At 37.9% G+C, this 18,671-nt stretch overlaps 1 protein-coding gene across 18 annotated transcripts in view; it reads left to right on the top strand.

Moving 5' to 3' along the window:
• cacna1bb (calcium channel, voltage-dependent, N type, alpha 1B subunit, b) overlaps nucleotides 1-18,671 on the top strand; it is a 227,883-nt gene that overhangs the window by 191,499 nt on the left and 17,713 nt on the right. For 15 of the 18 annotated variants that reach the window (XM_037545894.1, XM_037545898.1, XM_037545896.1 and 12 more), the window contains 7 exons: nucleotides 3,869-3,960; nucleotides 4,731-4,881; nucleotides 6,030-6,157; nucleotides 9,298-9,394; nucleotides 14,442-14,547; nucleotides 16,858-16,965; nucleotides 17,446-17,555. In XM_037545894.1, coding sequence (XP_037401791.1) covers nucleotides 3,869-3,960; nucleotides 4,731-4,881; nucleotides 6,030-6,157; nucleotides 9,298-9,394; nucleotides 14,442-14,547; nucleotides 16,858-16,965; nucleotides 17,446-17,555 — 792 coding nt within the window. Of the gene's footprint in view, nucleotides 1-3,868; nucleotides 3,961-4,730; nucleotides 4,882-6,029; nucleotides 6,158-8,579; nucleotides 8,677-9,297; nucleotides 9,395-14,441; nucleotides 14,548-16,857; nucleotides 16,966-17,445; nucleotides 17,556-18,671 lie in introns of all 18 variants that reach the window. The other 3 variants (XM_037545905.1, XM_037545891.1, XM_037545888.1) reach the window with 1 other exon arrangement.

Below are 18,671 nucleotides of genomic sequence, written 5' to 3'. Positions count from 1 at the left end.
CAGCAAGTGAGTTGTATAATCACACATATGCTGAGACACAGGTCTGAACCTCTACTTGGGACCCTTCACTCCAATTTATGCCAATTTTTGATGTGTGAAAGTTGGCCCAGCTCACCATTTCTCCACTGCCACACAGATGAAGGTGGAAATTGAAGATAGCAGCAAGTTAGCGGTTTGTTCCTTTGGAATTTCATGGAGAAATGGCATGGATAGTGGACTGCAGGATTTGTGCCAGTGAAAGCTTCTTCAAGTCACAGCCAGCATGGCAGGAAAGCGGTTTCTTCACACTAATGGATGAATTCAGCCTTTAGATTTGATTGCTCGTTTAGCTGTGCACAGGCAATCTCCTGGATTGTGTTTAAAAGGAGAGCGTCTGCCATTCAGCCGATTAGGATGGCATTGTAAATCAATGCTAATTGCGTCTTATGGAATGAAAGGAGCAGCATAATCAGTGAGCTGTATAATCACCCATATGCTAAGATACACCACTGAACCTGCTTAGAATACGGCCCTTCACACCAGTGGTGTAGTCCTAAAAAAAAAAAAAAAAAAAAGCCCAGCATAGTCACTTACATTTTATACATACATATGTACAGTATGCAAGCATTTGAAGTCAAAGTGTGTTTTGTTGATTTTCTGGGTGATAAGAAGTTTAGTAGCTTATTTGCTTTTAGTTTAAAATATTATAAAAAATAAACTTATAATGTGAATTGCACAGGCTACATATTATGTTTCATTCTTCTGCCAGGATCTTAAACTCAGCCAATAAACAGTATTTAGTAATTAAAATGTGCAGAGGTATGTTTTTTATATGTATTTTAACATAGAAAACTACCAATTATATGATGAGATTGCAGTGCCAAAACATTTGCATACAACTGTATGCATGTATGTCAAGCGAGAGAGAGAGAGAGAGAGAGAGAGAGAGAGAGAGAGAGAGAGATCTGTGGTTTATATGAGTTTTAAATGTTGAAACATGCGCAATTATTCATTAATGTAAAGCATCCACTTTACTGTACAATACTAGTGTTTGCATTGCTCAAGTATTTATATTTTTTTTCAGATTTTTAAGCTGATTTTTACAAGAGCAGTTGTTAAAAGCCTTAACTGCTGAAATATTGTCAGTTTCATGTTTCACTGAGCTAATGATAGAAAACTCTGATACCCAAGGTTAGTTAAGGTGCTGCATTAAGATGCTACACCACCACCTCAGGCTAACAGAACATTGCGTCTTAGTTGCATAAGCGCTTCCTGCTTAGGTCAGTAATATCTATCTGTTCTTCATTCACAATTGGTCTATTTTTTGCTGAAGACCCAAACGTGGTCTTATCCAATTGTGGTATTCATAGAAATACATCAAAATGAACAAATCAATCAATTTATTATTCATCATATGAAATCGACCTATCAGACTGTGGTCAGTGTTTTCCTCTCAATAGTCCAAATTTTCTACTTGGCATTCCCAACCCACACTTTGGATCATTGTATTCATTAATTAACGAATCAACCAGAATTTGCAGATAATTGACTGTTTATGTAGTTGTTGTTATCATTTACTTGCATTATTAGAAAATAAAGTAAAAGCTTTACTGCAGTTATATGCCTCTAATTACATGGTTAATTACATAGTTATGCAATGAATTTCATTTATATTCAATTCAGAATTCAGGTTTTTGTCTGCACATTTGTTTTTATTTGATTTAAAGTGGCTTTTCTTTCAACATATCAAGTTAACATGAGAATGAATATCTCCTGCTTAAAAATGCGAATATAATATCGAATGAAAGTTTTGAATCTGCACTTTTGACAGAACTGCATGTAATGAGTCACAAGTGAATAAGATAACGTAAGATTACTACATGCTTCTGTTATCGCCATCAATAACTGCAACTTATACAACCCCAATTCCAGTGAAGTTGGGACGTTGTGTAAAACGTAAATAAAAACACAATACGATGCTTTGCAAATCCTTTTCAACCTATATTCAATTGAATACACTACAAAGACAAGATATTTAATTTTCAAACAGATAAACTTTATTGTTTTTTGCAAATATTCACTTATTTTGACTTTGATGCCTGCAACACATTCCGAAGAAGTTGGCACAGTTCTCAAAAAACTGTTGAGGAATTTGAGGAATTAGTTGAGGAATGCTCAAAAAACACCTGTTTGGAACATTCCGCAGGTGAACAGGTTAATTGGAAACAGGTGAGTGTCATGATTGGGTATAAACGGAGCATCCCTGAAAGGCTCAGTCGTTCACAAGCAAGGTCGGGGCGAGGTTCACCACTTTGTGAACAATTGCGTGAGCAAATAGTCCAACAGTTTAAGAACAATGTTTCTCAACGTGCAATTGCAAGGAATTTAGGGATTTCATCATCTACAGTCCATAATATCATCAAAAGATTCAGAGAATCTGGAGAAATTTCTGCAAGTAAGCGACAAGGCAGAAAACCAACATTGAATGCCCGTGACCTTCGATCCCTTAGGCGGCACTGCATTAAAACCCACATCATTCTGTAACGGATATTACCACATGGGCTCAGAAGGACTTCAGAAAACCACTGTCAGTGAACACAGTTCGTCGCTCCATCTACAAGTGCAAGTTAAAACTCTGCCATGCAAAGCGAAAGCCATATATCAACAACACCCAGAAACGCCGCCGGCTTCTCTGGGCCCGAGCTCATCTGAGATGGACTGTCGCAAAGTGGCAAAGTGTCCTGTGGTCTGACGAGTCCACATTTCAAATTGTTTTTGGAAATCATGGATGTCATGTCCTCCGGTCCAAAGAGGAAAAGGACTGTCCGGATTGTTATCAGCAAAAAGTTCAAAAGCCAGCATCTCTGATGGTGTGGGGGTGTGTTAGTGCCCATGGCAGGGGTAACTTGCACATCTGTGAAGGCACCATTAATGCTGAAAGGTACATGCAGGTTTTGGAGCAACATATGCTGCCATCCAAGCAGCGTCTTTTTCAGGGACGTCCTGCTTATTTCAGCAAGACAATGCCAAGCCACATTCTGCATGTGTTACAACAGTGTGACTTCATTGCCTGCCTGCAGTCCAGACCTGTCTCCCATTGAAAATGTGTGGCACATTATGAAGTGCAAAATATGACAACAGAGACCCCGGACTGGTGAGCAACTGACGTTGTACATCAAGCAGGAATGGGAAAGAATTCCACCTACAAAGCTTCAACAATTAGTGTCCTTAGTTCCCAAACCATTATTGAGTGTTGTTAAAAGGAAAGGTGATGTAACACAGCGGTAAACAGGCCCCTTTCCCAACTTCTTTGGAACGTGTTACAGGCATCAAATTCAAAATGAGTTAATATTTGCAAAAAACAATAAAGTTTATCTGTTTGAACATTAAATATCTTGTCTTTGTAGTGTATTCAATTGAATATAGGTTGAAAAGGATTTGCAAATCATCATATTCTGTTTTTATTTATGTTTTACACAACGTCCCAACTTCACTGGAATTGGGCTTGTAAGATTTAATAAAACAGTATGGCTGTGTTGAATGGAAATGCATATCACGATCATTTTGCAAAAATATTGTCATTATGGTATGACAAATGGGCCTTTGTAACTTTTGTATTAGAGTTTTTATCAAATGAGCAGTGCCTACAGGGAGGAATTCTGTGATACAGAACATTAAGCTCCTGATATATCACCCATCCTGACATCTCAGAGTTTAGTGTTTGTTGGTGAGTTCACGGAGCAAATGCAGAGAGTGGTCTGGCCTGCAGGCAGCGTGAATTATTGATATGGCACCTCCAGGTGTTTCAGTGCAGTGTCAGTGCTGTATAATAATGAGGATGGACTAGTGTCTGCGCCCTGCCATAACAGAGTTTCTATCTTTCTATCAGGTGTTTGGAAACATTGACTTAAATGAAGAGTCAGCCATCAATCACCACAACAACTTCCGCACCTTCTTTCAAGCACTCATGCTGCTGTTCAGGTAAAAAAAAGGGGGTTTGCAGGTTTATGGTGGTTGGGTTCAATCGACTTTTGGTCTAAAGTGATGCAGTTTTGAAAATTTCATAAATCAGGACAAAGTAATGGATAAATATTAGAGATGCAATATGGTATTTCTGGGCCAATTTCCAGTATTACATATATAACAGTATGTCTATCTGACAATGCCCATACTGATACATAAACACTTTAAAATATGAAAAAAGTGGATTAAATCTCACTTTATTAGCAGTACAGTACTCTACCTCTAATTTAGCACCAAATGTCCACCTCTCTTCAATATTCAGTGCCTAGAAAATGTTCTCATTTGCATTAGAGGGGTTAACAAAGTCTGTCACTGTATATTCCACTAACATTAAGAAAAATGCTGCCATGCTTCATATGGCATTTTCCTAAATATGATTTTCCATCAATTGTACATACAGAAAACAGTAAGTGGTTATTAATATTAAGGCCACTTTCAATAATTATCAATAAACGAAAAAGCGTTCCCATCTTTATAAGATGCTGGATTTCCGCTTGTATATTTGACTTTCCTCACTCTGTTTCTGGACACAAATAAGCCCTTTCTGGACTAAAAAAAGGACTTACAGTGGAGAATGGCCATTGGAGGTGCTTAGTTATGGATTTTCTGTACATAAACAATGACATGCTGTGATCATCTAAATGCTCCAATATTCAATATTTGTATTATGTTTGTGTGTGTGTGTGTGTGTGTGTGTGTGTGTGTGTGTGTGTGTGTATAAACATCAGGAGTGCCACCGGTGAGGCATGGCATGACATCATGCTGTCGTGTCTGAGTGAGAAGCATTGTGACCAGCTCTCAGGCTCCTCTGGGAAAGAGTGTGGCAGTGATTTTGCGTACTTCTATTTCGTCTCCTTCATCTTCCTCTGCTCATTTTTGGTATGTGGACACACGCATACATTTTTCAGATTTTTGGCTAAGGGCAACTTAAATTGTAATCATAAAAAACATTTAAACACACAGAAATGTGTTTATTACAGAGTGCTCTGTCAATGAGCTTCTATTCATGTCTTTTCCAAACTTAGCAACTTTGATGTGTGGGCTTAGCCGAACCACACTGGCACAGCCATGTTGTGTCATATGTCATTGGAAAGCTTGTCATGTAGAATCTAACTGGACTATCCAAATATGTCTTTCCTATGCACTTATGCCAACATTCACACAAATACTGCATGCTTTCTGAGATCTCACCACGTAATGCAGTTCTGAGTCCCATTCTTAAAATTGTTTTTCTTTAGAACTTTTGTCTAAAAAATCTCTGCTTCTGGAGTAGCTACATTCAATGTTTTCTAAAAAATTCTAAAACATTTTCTAGTAATATTGATGAAAATATCTGATGTCCCCTTAGGCCTACTGTCATTCTTTTAGTGATTAACCCTTTTCTCCAAGCATCCCAGTGGCCATTCTGCCAGAGGGATGCTTGTAGAAAAGGGTTGATCAGTAAAAGAATGACATCCCAGCAAACTGTCTTATTTCCATTTAATGAAATAAACATTTTAATTCTAACATCATCTAAATGCTAGATATGTGGTTTTAATATCTTTATGTAATGTAGAATTTTTTCAAATATGAGCATATTTGATTAGATAACATTTCATTTACATATGTAAGTGTCAATTTTGGTCAAACTTACTGAAGAATATCAGTAAGCATCTGGCAGAGATTCATGATGATGTCTGTTGTTTTTAAAAAATACCCTGTTCCCATTCCAGGATATTAGCTTAACCTCTGTCTGCTGCATCTGTATTGTATGGTCAGTTGTCATATACAGTAATTTCAGCATATTTCCATGAATGTAGAATACAACTCAAAACTAATTTATAACAGAAGACAGTGGGACGTTTCAGCATCTGTCCATTGACATCTGTATTATAAATCTGTTGAGTCCACAATTTTTCTGTTCTTTTCCAAGTACAGGGAATTACACTAATGTTATTATTCATGGTAACTGACCATACAATGAAGCTGTGGCAGACAGAGATTAGGTTGAAAAATGCTGGAATATTTCTTAAATTCCTCCCCTTCAGATGCTGAATCTGTTTGTGGCTGTCATCATGGACAACTTTGAGTACCTAACTCGAGATGCCTCCATCCTCGGACCTCACCACTTGGACGAGTTCATCCGTGTCTGGGCTGAGTACGACCCTGCTGCCTGGTACGCATCACACACTCTCCTGACAGTTAGTCCCTCCTTAACAAGAGTAAACCGCTTTAGACAGAGAGTTAAAGAGAAACAGAATAGGTCAGACACTGATCTGTGGCCCTGAGTGACCATGGCACAAAGCTAAAGCTGGACTCCAAGGCTCTATCTATGCTGCCACATGAAAGTCTGATGTTCTGCATGACGACGATGAGACTTTTTGTAGAGCTGACTGGTGTATAGCCTCTGTTGTCTGCTTAGCTTAGACCAGCTGAGCTCATGCACGCATAGCATTGCATAAGAAATAAATAAAGAACTGTTGGTATAAGTCCTTTCAGAGCCGTTTGAGTGGGTAGTTTTAACAAGCATATAACTGCATTGCAGGTTCCTGTTTCAGACTGTTCACTACAGAGACACCTGTTTCACTGTGAAAGAGGCATTTCACCAATAGAGTACATTTTGTCCCATCATAAATCGTACATTTTTTAAAGAATGCATGCACAGATCAGAAAACACTAAAAAGATATACATCTCACAAAGCCATTTGTCATGGCATGGCTAAAATAAAAATAAGCCCTCCAGAGCTCAGAAATGGAAGTAAAAAATCAGGTTGCTCTGAGCAGAACCAATATTTAATATTTTATGCCTGTTCTTACGTTCTAGCCTCAACATAATGTTGCTAAACCAGTTAAACAAAATTAAGAACTGTATACAGGTCTAATATAATCAAATACTAGGTATGTAAAGGTATTAGACTCCACAGCTGTGTTATTAATAAGAGCAAACACTTATTTTATTGTTCATGAATCAATAAAATAGACCTAAAAAAATATATAGACAGATATGAAATAGTCCATAATAACTTATTAAAGGTTGCTCTAACTAAAATTAAGCCCATGTGCACTGTTACATGCTGTCAATAGAGTTATTTGTTAGCAAATTATATGTTTAAAAATGCATACCTCATGCTATCTGGTTTTATGGTGTCTTGCATAATGACCGGTGATGCAAACAGTCATGTGAGAGTGTGGGATTATATACCAGTTTATAGTACAGTACAAGAGTACAGAGTATACAAGGAGCATCCAAGAAAGGCCCAGTTTCCTATGAGCAACTGTAGGCCAAAGCTCACCAAAAAAAAATCATAAGCAAATAGTCCACCTGTTGAAGAACGATGTTCCTCAATGAGCATTTGCAAGGATTTTAGGTATTTCATGTTCTACAGTGCATACAACTCTGAAGTTTCAAGGAATTTGTAAAAGATTCCAAAGGCCAAAAACCACAACTGAATATCCATCCCTTAGATGGCACTGCATTAAAAATGAGCAAACCTCTGTGATGGACATCAACTCAGAGATTCATGAGTTCTTTGACAAACCATTGTCATGAAACTGTTCATCACTGCGTCCACAAATGCAAGTTAAGTCTATACTGTGCACAGCAGAAGCCATATGTTTGCAATATCCAGAAACGCTGCTGACTTCTCTGGGCTTGAGCTCTTCTGAAATGGGTTGATACACAGTAGAAATGTGTTGTGGTCTAAAGAGTGAACATTTCATCTTATTTATGGAAATAATGGACTCTGGGCTAAAGAAATAAAGGACCATCTGGGCTGTGACCAACATAAAGTTCAAAGGCCAGGGCCTGTCATGGCATGGATAATAAAGGCACCATTAACACTGAAAGATATACACATGTTTTAGAGCAACATATGCTGCCTTTTAGATAACATCCTTTTCAGGGATGTGTCTGCTCATTTTAACATGACACTGGCAAGAAATATTCTTTATGTTTACAACATCATGGCTGAATAATCAGAGCATGGGTGCTAGACATTTTTGGAATCTGTTGAAGGCATCATATTTGAAAAATATTTGAAAATGACTTGCTGAATGAAATTACAGACATGAAAATCATTTGAGAGTTTGGAGTTAAGACATAAATAATAAGCTATTGGGCAACACAAAGAAAAGTAATCTTATCAACTGCTAAAAGTGATTTCAAGTTAACATCTCTGTTATTAAAGATGATTTTCAGATGGGTGTTTCTTCCAAGTAAAACACTGTTCCTTTCCAGTTTCTAGTTTCATTCCTCAAACTACTTTGGAGAGCTGAAGCTCTCCAGACAAAAGCAAGGTCATTTTTTGCATGGGATGAATAGGTTCAGTAACCGGGTGGAACACACAATGTAGGACATAGGAGTGTAAATAATTTTACTCCAGTGTCACTCTAATTTTAACACTTAAATACATACAAAATTACAAAAGTGCAACTTTAAAAAACCTAACCATGTAAAAAGTTAAACATAAGACTTTAATTCAAAGAGAAATGATACATTTGAAAATTTATGGTGGGCCAAAAAAGGGTATTATAATGGTGGAGTGTCTCAAAAAAAGTAAGACATATATTGTGACCTAACTTATGTCTGTTTTTTGCAGCGGAAGGATACGCTATATGGATATGTACAGTTTGTTGCGCATTATTTCGCCCCCACTTGGCTTAGGAAAGAACTGCCCTAATAGGGTGGCATACAAGGTTTGAAAGCCTACACACTGCCCCTGAAAAGGGCAGTGCTGTAGTACTAATTAATGCCTGTAAATTGCTTGGTTCTCCTCCTGACTGACCGGACATCTTGACTGAATTACACCCTCTACTAATTGAAATAGGGGTAACCATGGAAACTGCAGGAAACAAAGCCACATTGCATACTATGTCCCACGCTAATCCAATATGTCCTCAGTGAGCATTTCTGCTGTGTTTACTGTCAATATTGACAATTTAGAAGCCCAAACTAGGCTGTTCCTTGTGCAATGTGAGCTTTGTTTCTCTGGGTTTGATTGGTTAGTCAACTTTGTCCGTGCATGCCTTGTAAAAAAGACGAGGACAAGGCTGTAACCCCGTTCATCATCCAAACCTGACCACCCCGTTTCTTCTTCTGCATATCGGATCCATCTCAGCCCACAGTGGGCAAGATGGCATCTCATAGCCACAGCTTGAACTCAAAACCTCTGAAAAGTGATCCCTCAAATAATGACTGTTTCTTACCTTCTGATCATACTTTTCTTATTTTCTTTCAATTCTCCACTTGTTTTCCTGCTCTCTCCCTCCTTATGTGATGTTTTGACCTCTGCACATGGGTGCTACCTCCCTGTGAAGTGGGCGCATATCCTACCTCGATATGTACGAAATGCTCCGCCACATGTCCCCTCCACTAGGTTTGGGAAAGAAATGCCCGTCGCGAATTGCCTACAAGGTAGACCCAAACCCACCAGCCATCATTGAGCTGTTTCCGCCTTTTGTGTAGCTGCTGCTCTCTCGCTGGATAGCGCCGTAGTCAGTCTTCCTGTGCTGTAGCTGTGTCAGTAGCTTGTCACTGTCGTTTTGTCTTGTGCTTTTCTGCCTCTGTGTAATTGTAACTAATGCTGCAACTGGCAATTATTTGATTGAGCGACCAATTGAACCATTATGCCTTCTGTCATTTCTTTTCACTTCTTCCCTGTGATGGTACCTTCACCATCGTTCCATTCTTAGCTACAAGAAGTTTCTTCTTTTATGGTGAAAGAAGACATATTTTCCCCTATAATTGACATTGTTAATGACTAGTTGACTTTCTCAACTAATCGTAGCTGTTTAAACATGATCAGCATAGTATTGAGGCAGTTGAGTGAGCACCTGTTGACTTTTTGCTAAGGATTAGTGATAATATCAGTAGTTGTACTGTGTACAGTCATAACTATAAATATTTAGATGTCAACAAAGTTATTACTTCAGCTGACTACCGCAGTATATTAGAATTGAAATTCAGTATTTACATTGTCATTATTGGTATTTAGTTGCAAATTCTTGGCAGTCAATGACTGTTTGAAGTCTTAAACCCATAGAGATCACCTGAACGCTGGGTGTCTTCCCTGGTGAAGCTCTGACAGCCCTTCCTACTGCAGCTGTCTTCAGTTCCTCTTTGTGTTTTACCTTCAGTAAGTGAAATTCATGCTCAAATGGATTGAAGTCAGGTGACTGACATGGCCATTGCAGAACATTCTTCTTCTTTGTATTCAAAAGTCCTAGGTTGCTTTCAAAGAATGCTCTCAGGTCATTGTCCATCTGCACTGTGAAGCACAGTCTATGGAGTTGTGAAGCATTTGGCTGAATCTAAGTAGATAATATAGCCCTATACACTTCAGAATTCAAACTGCTGCTTTTGCCCGCAGTCACATATTAATAAATATCAATATACACAAAGGAATCAGTTCTATTAGCAGTCATACATGCCCATGCCATAACACTACCTCCATGCTTGACAGATAAGGTGGTATGTTTTGGATTATGTGCAGTATGAAAATGGCTGTAATTCTGACATCAATCACGAGATTTGGATACAAGTGCCCTCAGATTAAAGTTGTCTTAAAGAAGTCTGCACTTTAGTTCATTGAACTCCAAGATGCTGTGGTAGACAGCTGAAATACAATATGTCCAAATATTTATAGACCTGACTATAGGTGTCCTTGAGCTTTTATTTATTTTTTTTAATGAATTATGTTTTTTCTTACATGGACTGCACATTTGAATTAAGATTATATTAATTAACACTAGATCAATAAAAACATTACTCATACCATAACAGTCAAACCACACTGTTTACATTACATTAACATATCTTAGGCTAGCAACCTCATTTAGAGTAATATTGTGCTATTGGTGAGCACATCGGTTCCTCTTCCAGAGAAGCACCTGTTTCAGAGTGCTGGCCCAGCTTTAGCTGCTCTGCCCCTTTGAGAATGGCCTTTGGTCATTGAGTTTCCTCACCCTCTTCCAGCTGTCTAGATGGATAGTCTCAGAGTGCAGGGATACGAGCGGCTGTCTGCCAGGCAACTCTCCAAGGCCAAGCCATGCGCGTGTGCAAATGTGCCTGCGCGTGTGTGTGCGTGCATGTGATGTCGTCCAGTGAGCTTCAAAACCCCTCCCACCATTGCTTTAGAGAGCAGTGAATTGATTCGGAGGAAAGAAAAGAAATCGTGCTGTAGATGTGCGTTCAGTGAAGTGAGTCGTGTTTCTCCCCCCAAACCCCCCCATCTTTTTGCTCTCGTTCTTTTTTTCTTGTTTGTTGTGGTGGAAATGTGCCTTTCGAGGCAGGCCTGCTCTAATGAAGGCAGCGCTGTATCGCTTTAATCATGCTTTAACCACGCAATCTAACTGGATACCCAGCATTCTCCTGTCTCTCTTTCTGCTTGTCTCTCTTTTTTCTCTAGTTTTGTCCTTTTTGTAACCTTTGAGTGATACAGTACATGTTTCCTTTTTATTTTGTGTGTGAATGGAACATATGCATGTGTTGAGGGCGGCACACTATATCACCAGTATTGTGATACTGGCCTTTGCAATAAACAGGCTGCAGTATGCAAATGGGTGTTTTGATGGATCAAGGCCTTCATGTAATCCAACAAAAGCTAATTTTATTGGATAGAATATTGCAGGCTTGTGTTTTACCCTTTTATTATGTTTGTGTATGCATTTAAAGGGTTTTGTTTATGTATTTTTCAAAATTTCTACATGACTCAACCTTTTGAGATGTAAACATTCAGTCATTCATTGAGGGTTTTGATGTGAAATGGTGTAGTGGAGAGGAACATACCAACCCAGATTTCTTTTCAAGAATAGAGATTTTTTTAAAAATTTAAAATCTTTAAAAAATGTTTAATTCTGCATAATTTAAATCATAATTTCTTTTCAAGGGTGGTGATGGGAGCCATCTCTACAACACAGTGTTTTAAATATACAGAGCCCTGCAGGTGACACCCCGAGTAAATAAACATAATGCATGGCATCATTATATTAACGCATGGGAACAAGACCCTAATGTGTGGCCATGTAAGGGCAGGTAAGTTGTGGGAACGAGATAATTACGTCAGAAATAAGTTTTCTTGGAATATTTTTCACCACAGTATCCTGCATAATCCTCTTAACCATTAATGTACTTTTACACGCATATTCTCAAAACTGCTGTAAAATAATCTCAGGCATCAGGTAGTGTATACATAAAAATGTCATGTAATAGACGCATTAAACTCTTTCAGCTATTAAACCTTTCAGATATCTTGTTCCTGTCACCACCACCTGTAAGCAATTCTGACTCTAAGTTTCTCTAGGATTGAACATTTTCATGTCAAGCTTCATTGAATGACTTTGTGTACATCTTTACTTTGAATTTTGAAACATTTGTTGAATTCCCCTTTAAACAACAAAGACCCTACACAGAAACAGAGCACAAATGAAAAATAAAACTATATATATGTTTGAATGTGTCACAATACATACACATAGACTTGTGATGCTCATATTTTCCCCATATTGTGCAGCCCTAGCATATGCATGTGTGGTGGGGGGTTGTCTTTCATTACTCTGTGGACTGCGCTGTAGGTAGGCCTGTATGCATCGCTTCCCTTTCCCCCTTTTCCTCTGACTCTGTCTCCATGGTTACCACAGGAGGCAATGCTCCATCATCCCTGATGGAAGCTCCTCTCCCCCTCACTCTCTCCTGGCTTTGTGAAAGTGCAAGAAAACAGTCATTATAGCCATCTTTATCATCTTTAACACTCATCCAAGTGATTCATGACTGACTGGTCTACTCTGTATGTATAATCTGATGGACAGTAATCTGATGCCTGTGTGTGCAGCTGTGTTTGAATAGGGAGAAAACAAGTGCTGTAGATTTTTAAGCCTGCATTTCCCTGATCAGTAGCAATTGTTTTATGAAAGGAACAGGCTTGAGTCATATTGTCGCTGTTATAATTAAGCTTTGAAACTTTTTTCTTTTTCTTTTTTAACACTATTTGAAAGCTCCCACTGCCATTCTTAAACTTTTCATGGCAAATCAAGTAACAGAAATGTCGAAAATCCAACCTTTTAAGTAAGAACAGAAAATCATTTGGCCACAAGAAACTTAACTAGTTGTATGTTACTCAGATAAAGGCTTTGAATCAAACAATGCAAAGCAAAATAAGTTACATGAACAACAGCAACATCTGACATCAGTTCAATCCTCAACTACACTTCAAATCAGCTTCTGCCCACTTTTTACAGCTTATATTAAAGGGCCCATGCCCCAAATTTTGTTCATAGGTCCATATATAACATTTGTGTGGGTTTATTTAGCAAACACAATCCTAAATCTAATCATTCACTTTTTAGTTTTTAACCCTTAATTCTTGTTACTTTAAGGCACTTTAATACAGTTCTCTGCAAAGATTTAAACACTAATGGTCAAATGATATATTTTGTTGATTTTCTAAGTAAAAATGAGTTATTGTGTCCTCTATTGGAAACACACTTAACTATGAATATATCTGCAAATTGTAGTGGATATTTTCTGTAAATTTGCTAAGTTTAACATATTGGAAAAAATAAAACTACGCCATAACTTTTGCACAGGTCACGTTTTATGTTTGATTTTGTTGTTTGTTTGTTTGTTTACAGTATGTTAAAATCAGCAAAATAACCAGTAATTGTGAATTAATATGTGCAGAAGTGTGTTTTCTGTAGAGGGTGTGTGAACTTAGTTTCACAAAATCAACAAAACATTGGCGCCAAACTTTTGCATGCACTGTAAAAAATGGCTCATCAGATCAACCTAAAAAAATGACTTCATGTAGTAACAAGTAGTTGAGCTAGCTTCAGTTGCTTGTCGCTAAAGACCTTGAGAGAGAACGGTATGTTTTGAAATTTTAACTTTGTTTGAATGACATAAAACTCCTTATTTTTCTTTAAAACAAGGATAATTGTTTTCCAATATATGGGCCCTTTAACAGGTTAACACAAACATTGTTTTCTTCTCCTATAAAGTTTCGAGAGGTTTCAGTTGTTCTAAGGACAGTGAAGAAATGTTCAGCTCTAGCAGAAAGTCATAGCAGTGAACTGAAAAAGGCTGAAGCAAGTGAATGCAGTGAAGTGTTGCACCCACATTGCAGCAGATGCACTGTCCATTGTATGCCACGCATCTTCTGTCTTCATTCTCCTTATTCAGCATCTGCACGAGATATGAATTCTCTTTCTCTCTCTCTAAAATGTCCTAGAGAGTCATCTGCTTTGCTGGGTTGAGCACATAAAACTATTTCTATAGAATATTTCCCACAAGATTCTGCAGCTTTAGCTCCTTCCTTTCAGAAGCATCTACATATCAGCACTGAGCTCTTTCATCCAGCACATCCAGCAGACTCTCCAGGAAGTCAGTACGTGTTGTGGTCTTTGCTGTGTGGCTCAGTCACGTGTGTCTCTGATGCTGATGTCCTCATGTGTGCAACTCTCTGCAGCGTTTGGTGAGGATGAACATGCCCATTGCGGATGACAACACTGTTCACTTCACATCCACGCTGATGGCTCTCATACGCACCGCCCTGGATATCAAACTGGCATCAGGTACATGCCCACTTCATGCCCACTCAGCTCCCAGCACTGCACCACCCACTACCAGCCATGACGTACCTCACTTTTACCAGTTTCTCTGACGCCTCCTACTTTCACCTCACTTGCTCTACCACACAAAATCAATGATTTCTTCTGAGGATGTCTCGATCCTATATAAAAGACCAGTATCAGTGCAGAATGAGGCATATTTTAATCCAATTAACCCTTATAAAATGCTTATTTCTGCAATATGATCTACCACTGTAAAGAACATAAACTAACAACTTTGTAGAATTTTATTTGGTTTGTCTCAATTAAACACATAAATAGGCATATAAGTGACACATCAGGTGTACTTTACAGTTACTCTGATGAAGGAAAACAGTAATAAGCATTTACCGATCTGAACTGTGCTGTGAATGGGTGCAGACGTTCTCTCAAAGCAATTTAACTACTTTTTTTAACAACGTTTGAGAAGGTACTGGGCTCTTCAGGCACATGTGTATTTACTCCCAATTCCATTCCTATCTAGGACTATTTAACCTGATTGCAGGTATATTATTTGCATATTATTATTGTATGTTATTTGCAGCAGTGAGCAGACAGACCCCAGAGCGGCCATCAGTCTTTTTGCCCTCAGACTGTATATAAGGCATGTATGTTAATTGTATTTTATTTGGCCATTCTTTAAAATCTGTTTAAGCAAGGCTAAAGTCAGTCTTGACCCAGCAACAGAGTTTGTGGGTGAGCCTTAGTTACACGAGCTTAATCACTTTTAGATGCCAACTTAAGTGCAGTACTGACCGCCTACACTGTTAGAAGAAAAGGAACGTTTTTCATTCCACAAGGTACAAACAGTGTAAATGTACACTTAAAGGTGCAATAATGGTTTTAATGTCTAAGGGTTTTTTCCCCCCAGGTATGTAACTGTTTAAAAACTGATCAAATGAAAATGCTGGAAACAAGACTGGGTGTGTGGAGTCAATACAATTAAAAAAATATTGCACCATTATGTTCCCTAAATAAAAGTACTGAAGGTTTGGAGATTTCACCAGCACCACTGCACTGAAAATCCCTTATAAACCACTGATAATGCCTTTTTATGAGAACAACACATTCCATTATGTAGTTATTTTAAACAACAGGCCACATAATGTAAGCAGTAAGGGCAGTAAATGCCCTGTTAATCAATAAAGTTTTTGTATTGTAAAATCAGGGATTTGGGCGCGACAGCGTGAAGCTCTTAAAGATAACTCTTGCGTGAAAAGGTTTATACCTCATGCATTATTGCCTTCCTAACAGGGGGCTGCTGGTTTGAAACTCTGCTCTGGCAAGACAACTCGTATCATGAAACTGTTGTTTGAGGCTGCCGTTGGCCATTACATTAACTTTCCTCTGATACTTGATTAGATTGTCCCTCTGTATAAAAGTGCATGCCATGATGTATATTAAATTAAATTTCCTTTTTCAATTCAACTTTCCCTTGTTTTGTTCATTGCTGATAATCAGAAATTTACAGCACATTACAGATAATAACCTCACAAACTGCCAGACTGAGGCACCATGCACTGTCTCTGCACTGGGAGAATAGGGGAGGGGCTGTGTAATGTGACAGGGGGCGCTGTTCAGTCCTTTAAACTGTGCGCTTCAATCTTTAACTGAAAATCACACAATCCCTAAAACACACTTTAACAGATAAATGACAATAAATTGCATAAATATTATAAAATTAATCATATTTAGCCCTGTCTTTCAACTTACATTAATTTTGAGTATTAAAAACTGGCTGGATTATGCTAATTATTCATTTTTACTCAAAAATGACCAATAGCATGATCCACCATCAAAACATTTTCAGCTCACAGACACTTCAGACTAAAAATGTCTGAAAAAGTATTTGAGGTGATGATTGTTTTTAAGATCTAGCAAAATATAAGCGAAACATTTCAGAAGTTTGCAGGTGCTAAGCTAATTTTTGATCAAAAATTAGCCAAATTCACAAAGATAGCAAAATTCTTTTAGCATTTACATGACAAATAATGAAATATCTGAGTAGCCAAGGCTACCCTGAAAATAACGTGACATTGTGAGTGTCTCATGTAAATACACAAATTTGTGAAGACTATTTGGCTATATTATCCACAGAAATGCAAACACAGAACTTCTTTGGAGCGTCCCTAGATTACTCTGACTCTTGGGCTGACTGGTTCCTCACACAGGAATAAATGAAGATTTTATGAGCCACCAGAGTGCACTTGTACCATTTATCACAATAAAGTAACGTGAAGAACACTTTGGTGTTACTGTTGCTCTTGTTGGCAGGTGTTCTGGCCCAGCGGCTGTGTGATGCTGACTTAAGGAGAGAGATTAATAGAGTGTGGCCCAGCCTGCCGCCAAAGACTGTGGACCTGCTGGTCACCCCTCATAAGCGTGAGCATAAGCACTGTCCCACTACATTTTGGGACCTCTTTTTTAAAATGTTTGTTGCATCAAATAAAACACAATCAGGTATTCTAGAACTTCCGTGGCTGTGATGTCATGGTTATGGTTCAGTTTAGAGAACAATGGTTATTCTAGTGGTTTTCAAAATGAAGGTAATATTAGGACATTATCAAAGCCATTTACTGCTTCACTATTTTTGAGTACGCTTTATATGTGTTTGCTGCCATCCAGTGGTCATTTATGACTTCATTTTTGTCAGTGCTTTCTGGTTTTCTAAATAATAAGGACATGTTTGCCGTTTCAGCTGCGTGGAATAAGCTAGTGGGATAGATAGATAGATAGATAGATAGATAGATAGATAGATAGATAGATAGATAGATAGATAGATAGATAGATAGATAGATAGATAGAATATGTTAATAAAGGATTACTCTACTGCTCCTCACTCTACTCATCTCTGTGTGTTAGAGAATGAGTTGACTGTTGGGAAGGTCTATGCTGCCCTGATGATTTTTGATTACTACAAGCAGAACCGAGCCAAGAGGTTTCAACAGCAGCAGCCTTCTGGAGGCCCACAGGTATACAATTAAGTGAACTGAATGAGATCAAAGTCTGCACTTTGACCTTGTAATGTATTTGGTAATCAATTAACTTTTTCATTTGAGATTATATGGGATTAACCCTTAGAAATGAGGAGCTATTACTTTTGGTATACTATTCAAAATGTGATTAATTACATATTAATTATATTTATATGTTTTTACATTGTGTATCAAACAGGTTCAAATCTGCACTGTAGACTTTTTTTCTTTTGTTTCGATGTCAAGCTATGACCAAAACACTGCAAAAATGTGAAGAACACTGGTAACACTCTATAATAACAAGTCCCTATAAATAGCAGTGTAACTAAATATCTTCTCTAATAGTTTGTTAATGATAGTTAATTATTATGCAGTTGTAACTTGTTGCATTAATGGCAATTTGAATTATAAATATTTATTATACTTAAGCACTGTAAAAGCTTTTCATAAATCTATTACATTTATGTGCAGTAAGTAATACAGTGTATCTTTATAAAGTCGCACCAGTTAATGATTAAAAATGTTAATAATAAGCACTTTATAATGGTTAACTAAGTATTAAAGAAAAGATTCTGAATCCCAGGTAGAGCATAACTTAAATATTCAGTGTGTAATATTTAGTGGCATGTAGTGGTAAAGCTGCAGATCGCAACCAACTGAACACCTCTCCCTCACCCCTCCCTTTCCAAGCGTGTAGTAGAACCTATAGTGGCCGTAATGTCTTCATGATGTTGACAATAAGGATTCTCCCTCCTTTGCTTTTTCTTGTGGTAAATAATAAGTATGATACTCCATTTGTCAAAATTCAGGTTCTCAAACTTCTCACAACACAAAACAGCCAGCACCGGCAGCAAAGAGTCGTCTTCTTCTTTCTACGTCTTCCAGCCAGTGCTGTAGCACTACTAAATTCAAGCTGCTGCTTCAGTGTAAATATGTGAAAGGCACTCTCTAGAACCAAGTGTTTGATTTGTCCATTTTGGGCTAATGTTGAAATGTGGTGATGCACCATGGCGGCATCTGGAAGCTCCCTGCTCCCTATGTAGATATGAAAGGCTCATTCTAAGCCAAAAAATAAATAAAATGGTACGCTACTACTACACTAATAAAAACATG

Source organism: Pygocentrus nattereri, chromosome 16 (assembly GCF_015220715.1).
Source record: "Pygocentrus nattereri isolate fPygNat1 chromosome 16, fPygNat1.pri, whole genome shotgun sequence".
Lineage (NCBI taxonomy): Eukaryota > Metazoa > Chordata > Actinopteri > Characiformes > Serrasalmidae > Pygocentrus > Pygocentrus nattereri.
Note: the sequence above shows the minus strand (reverse complement) of the source record. Positions and strands in the feature narration are given on the sequence as shown.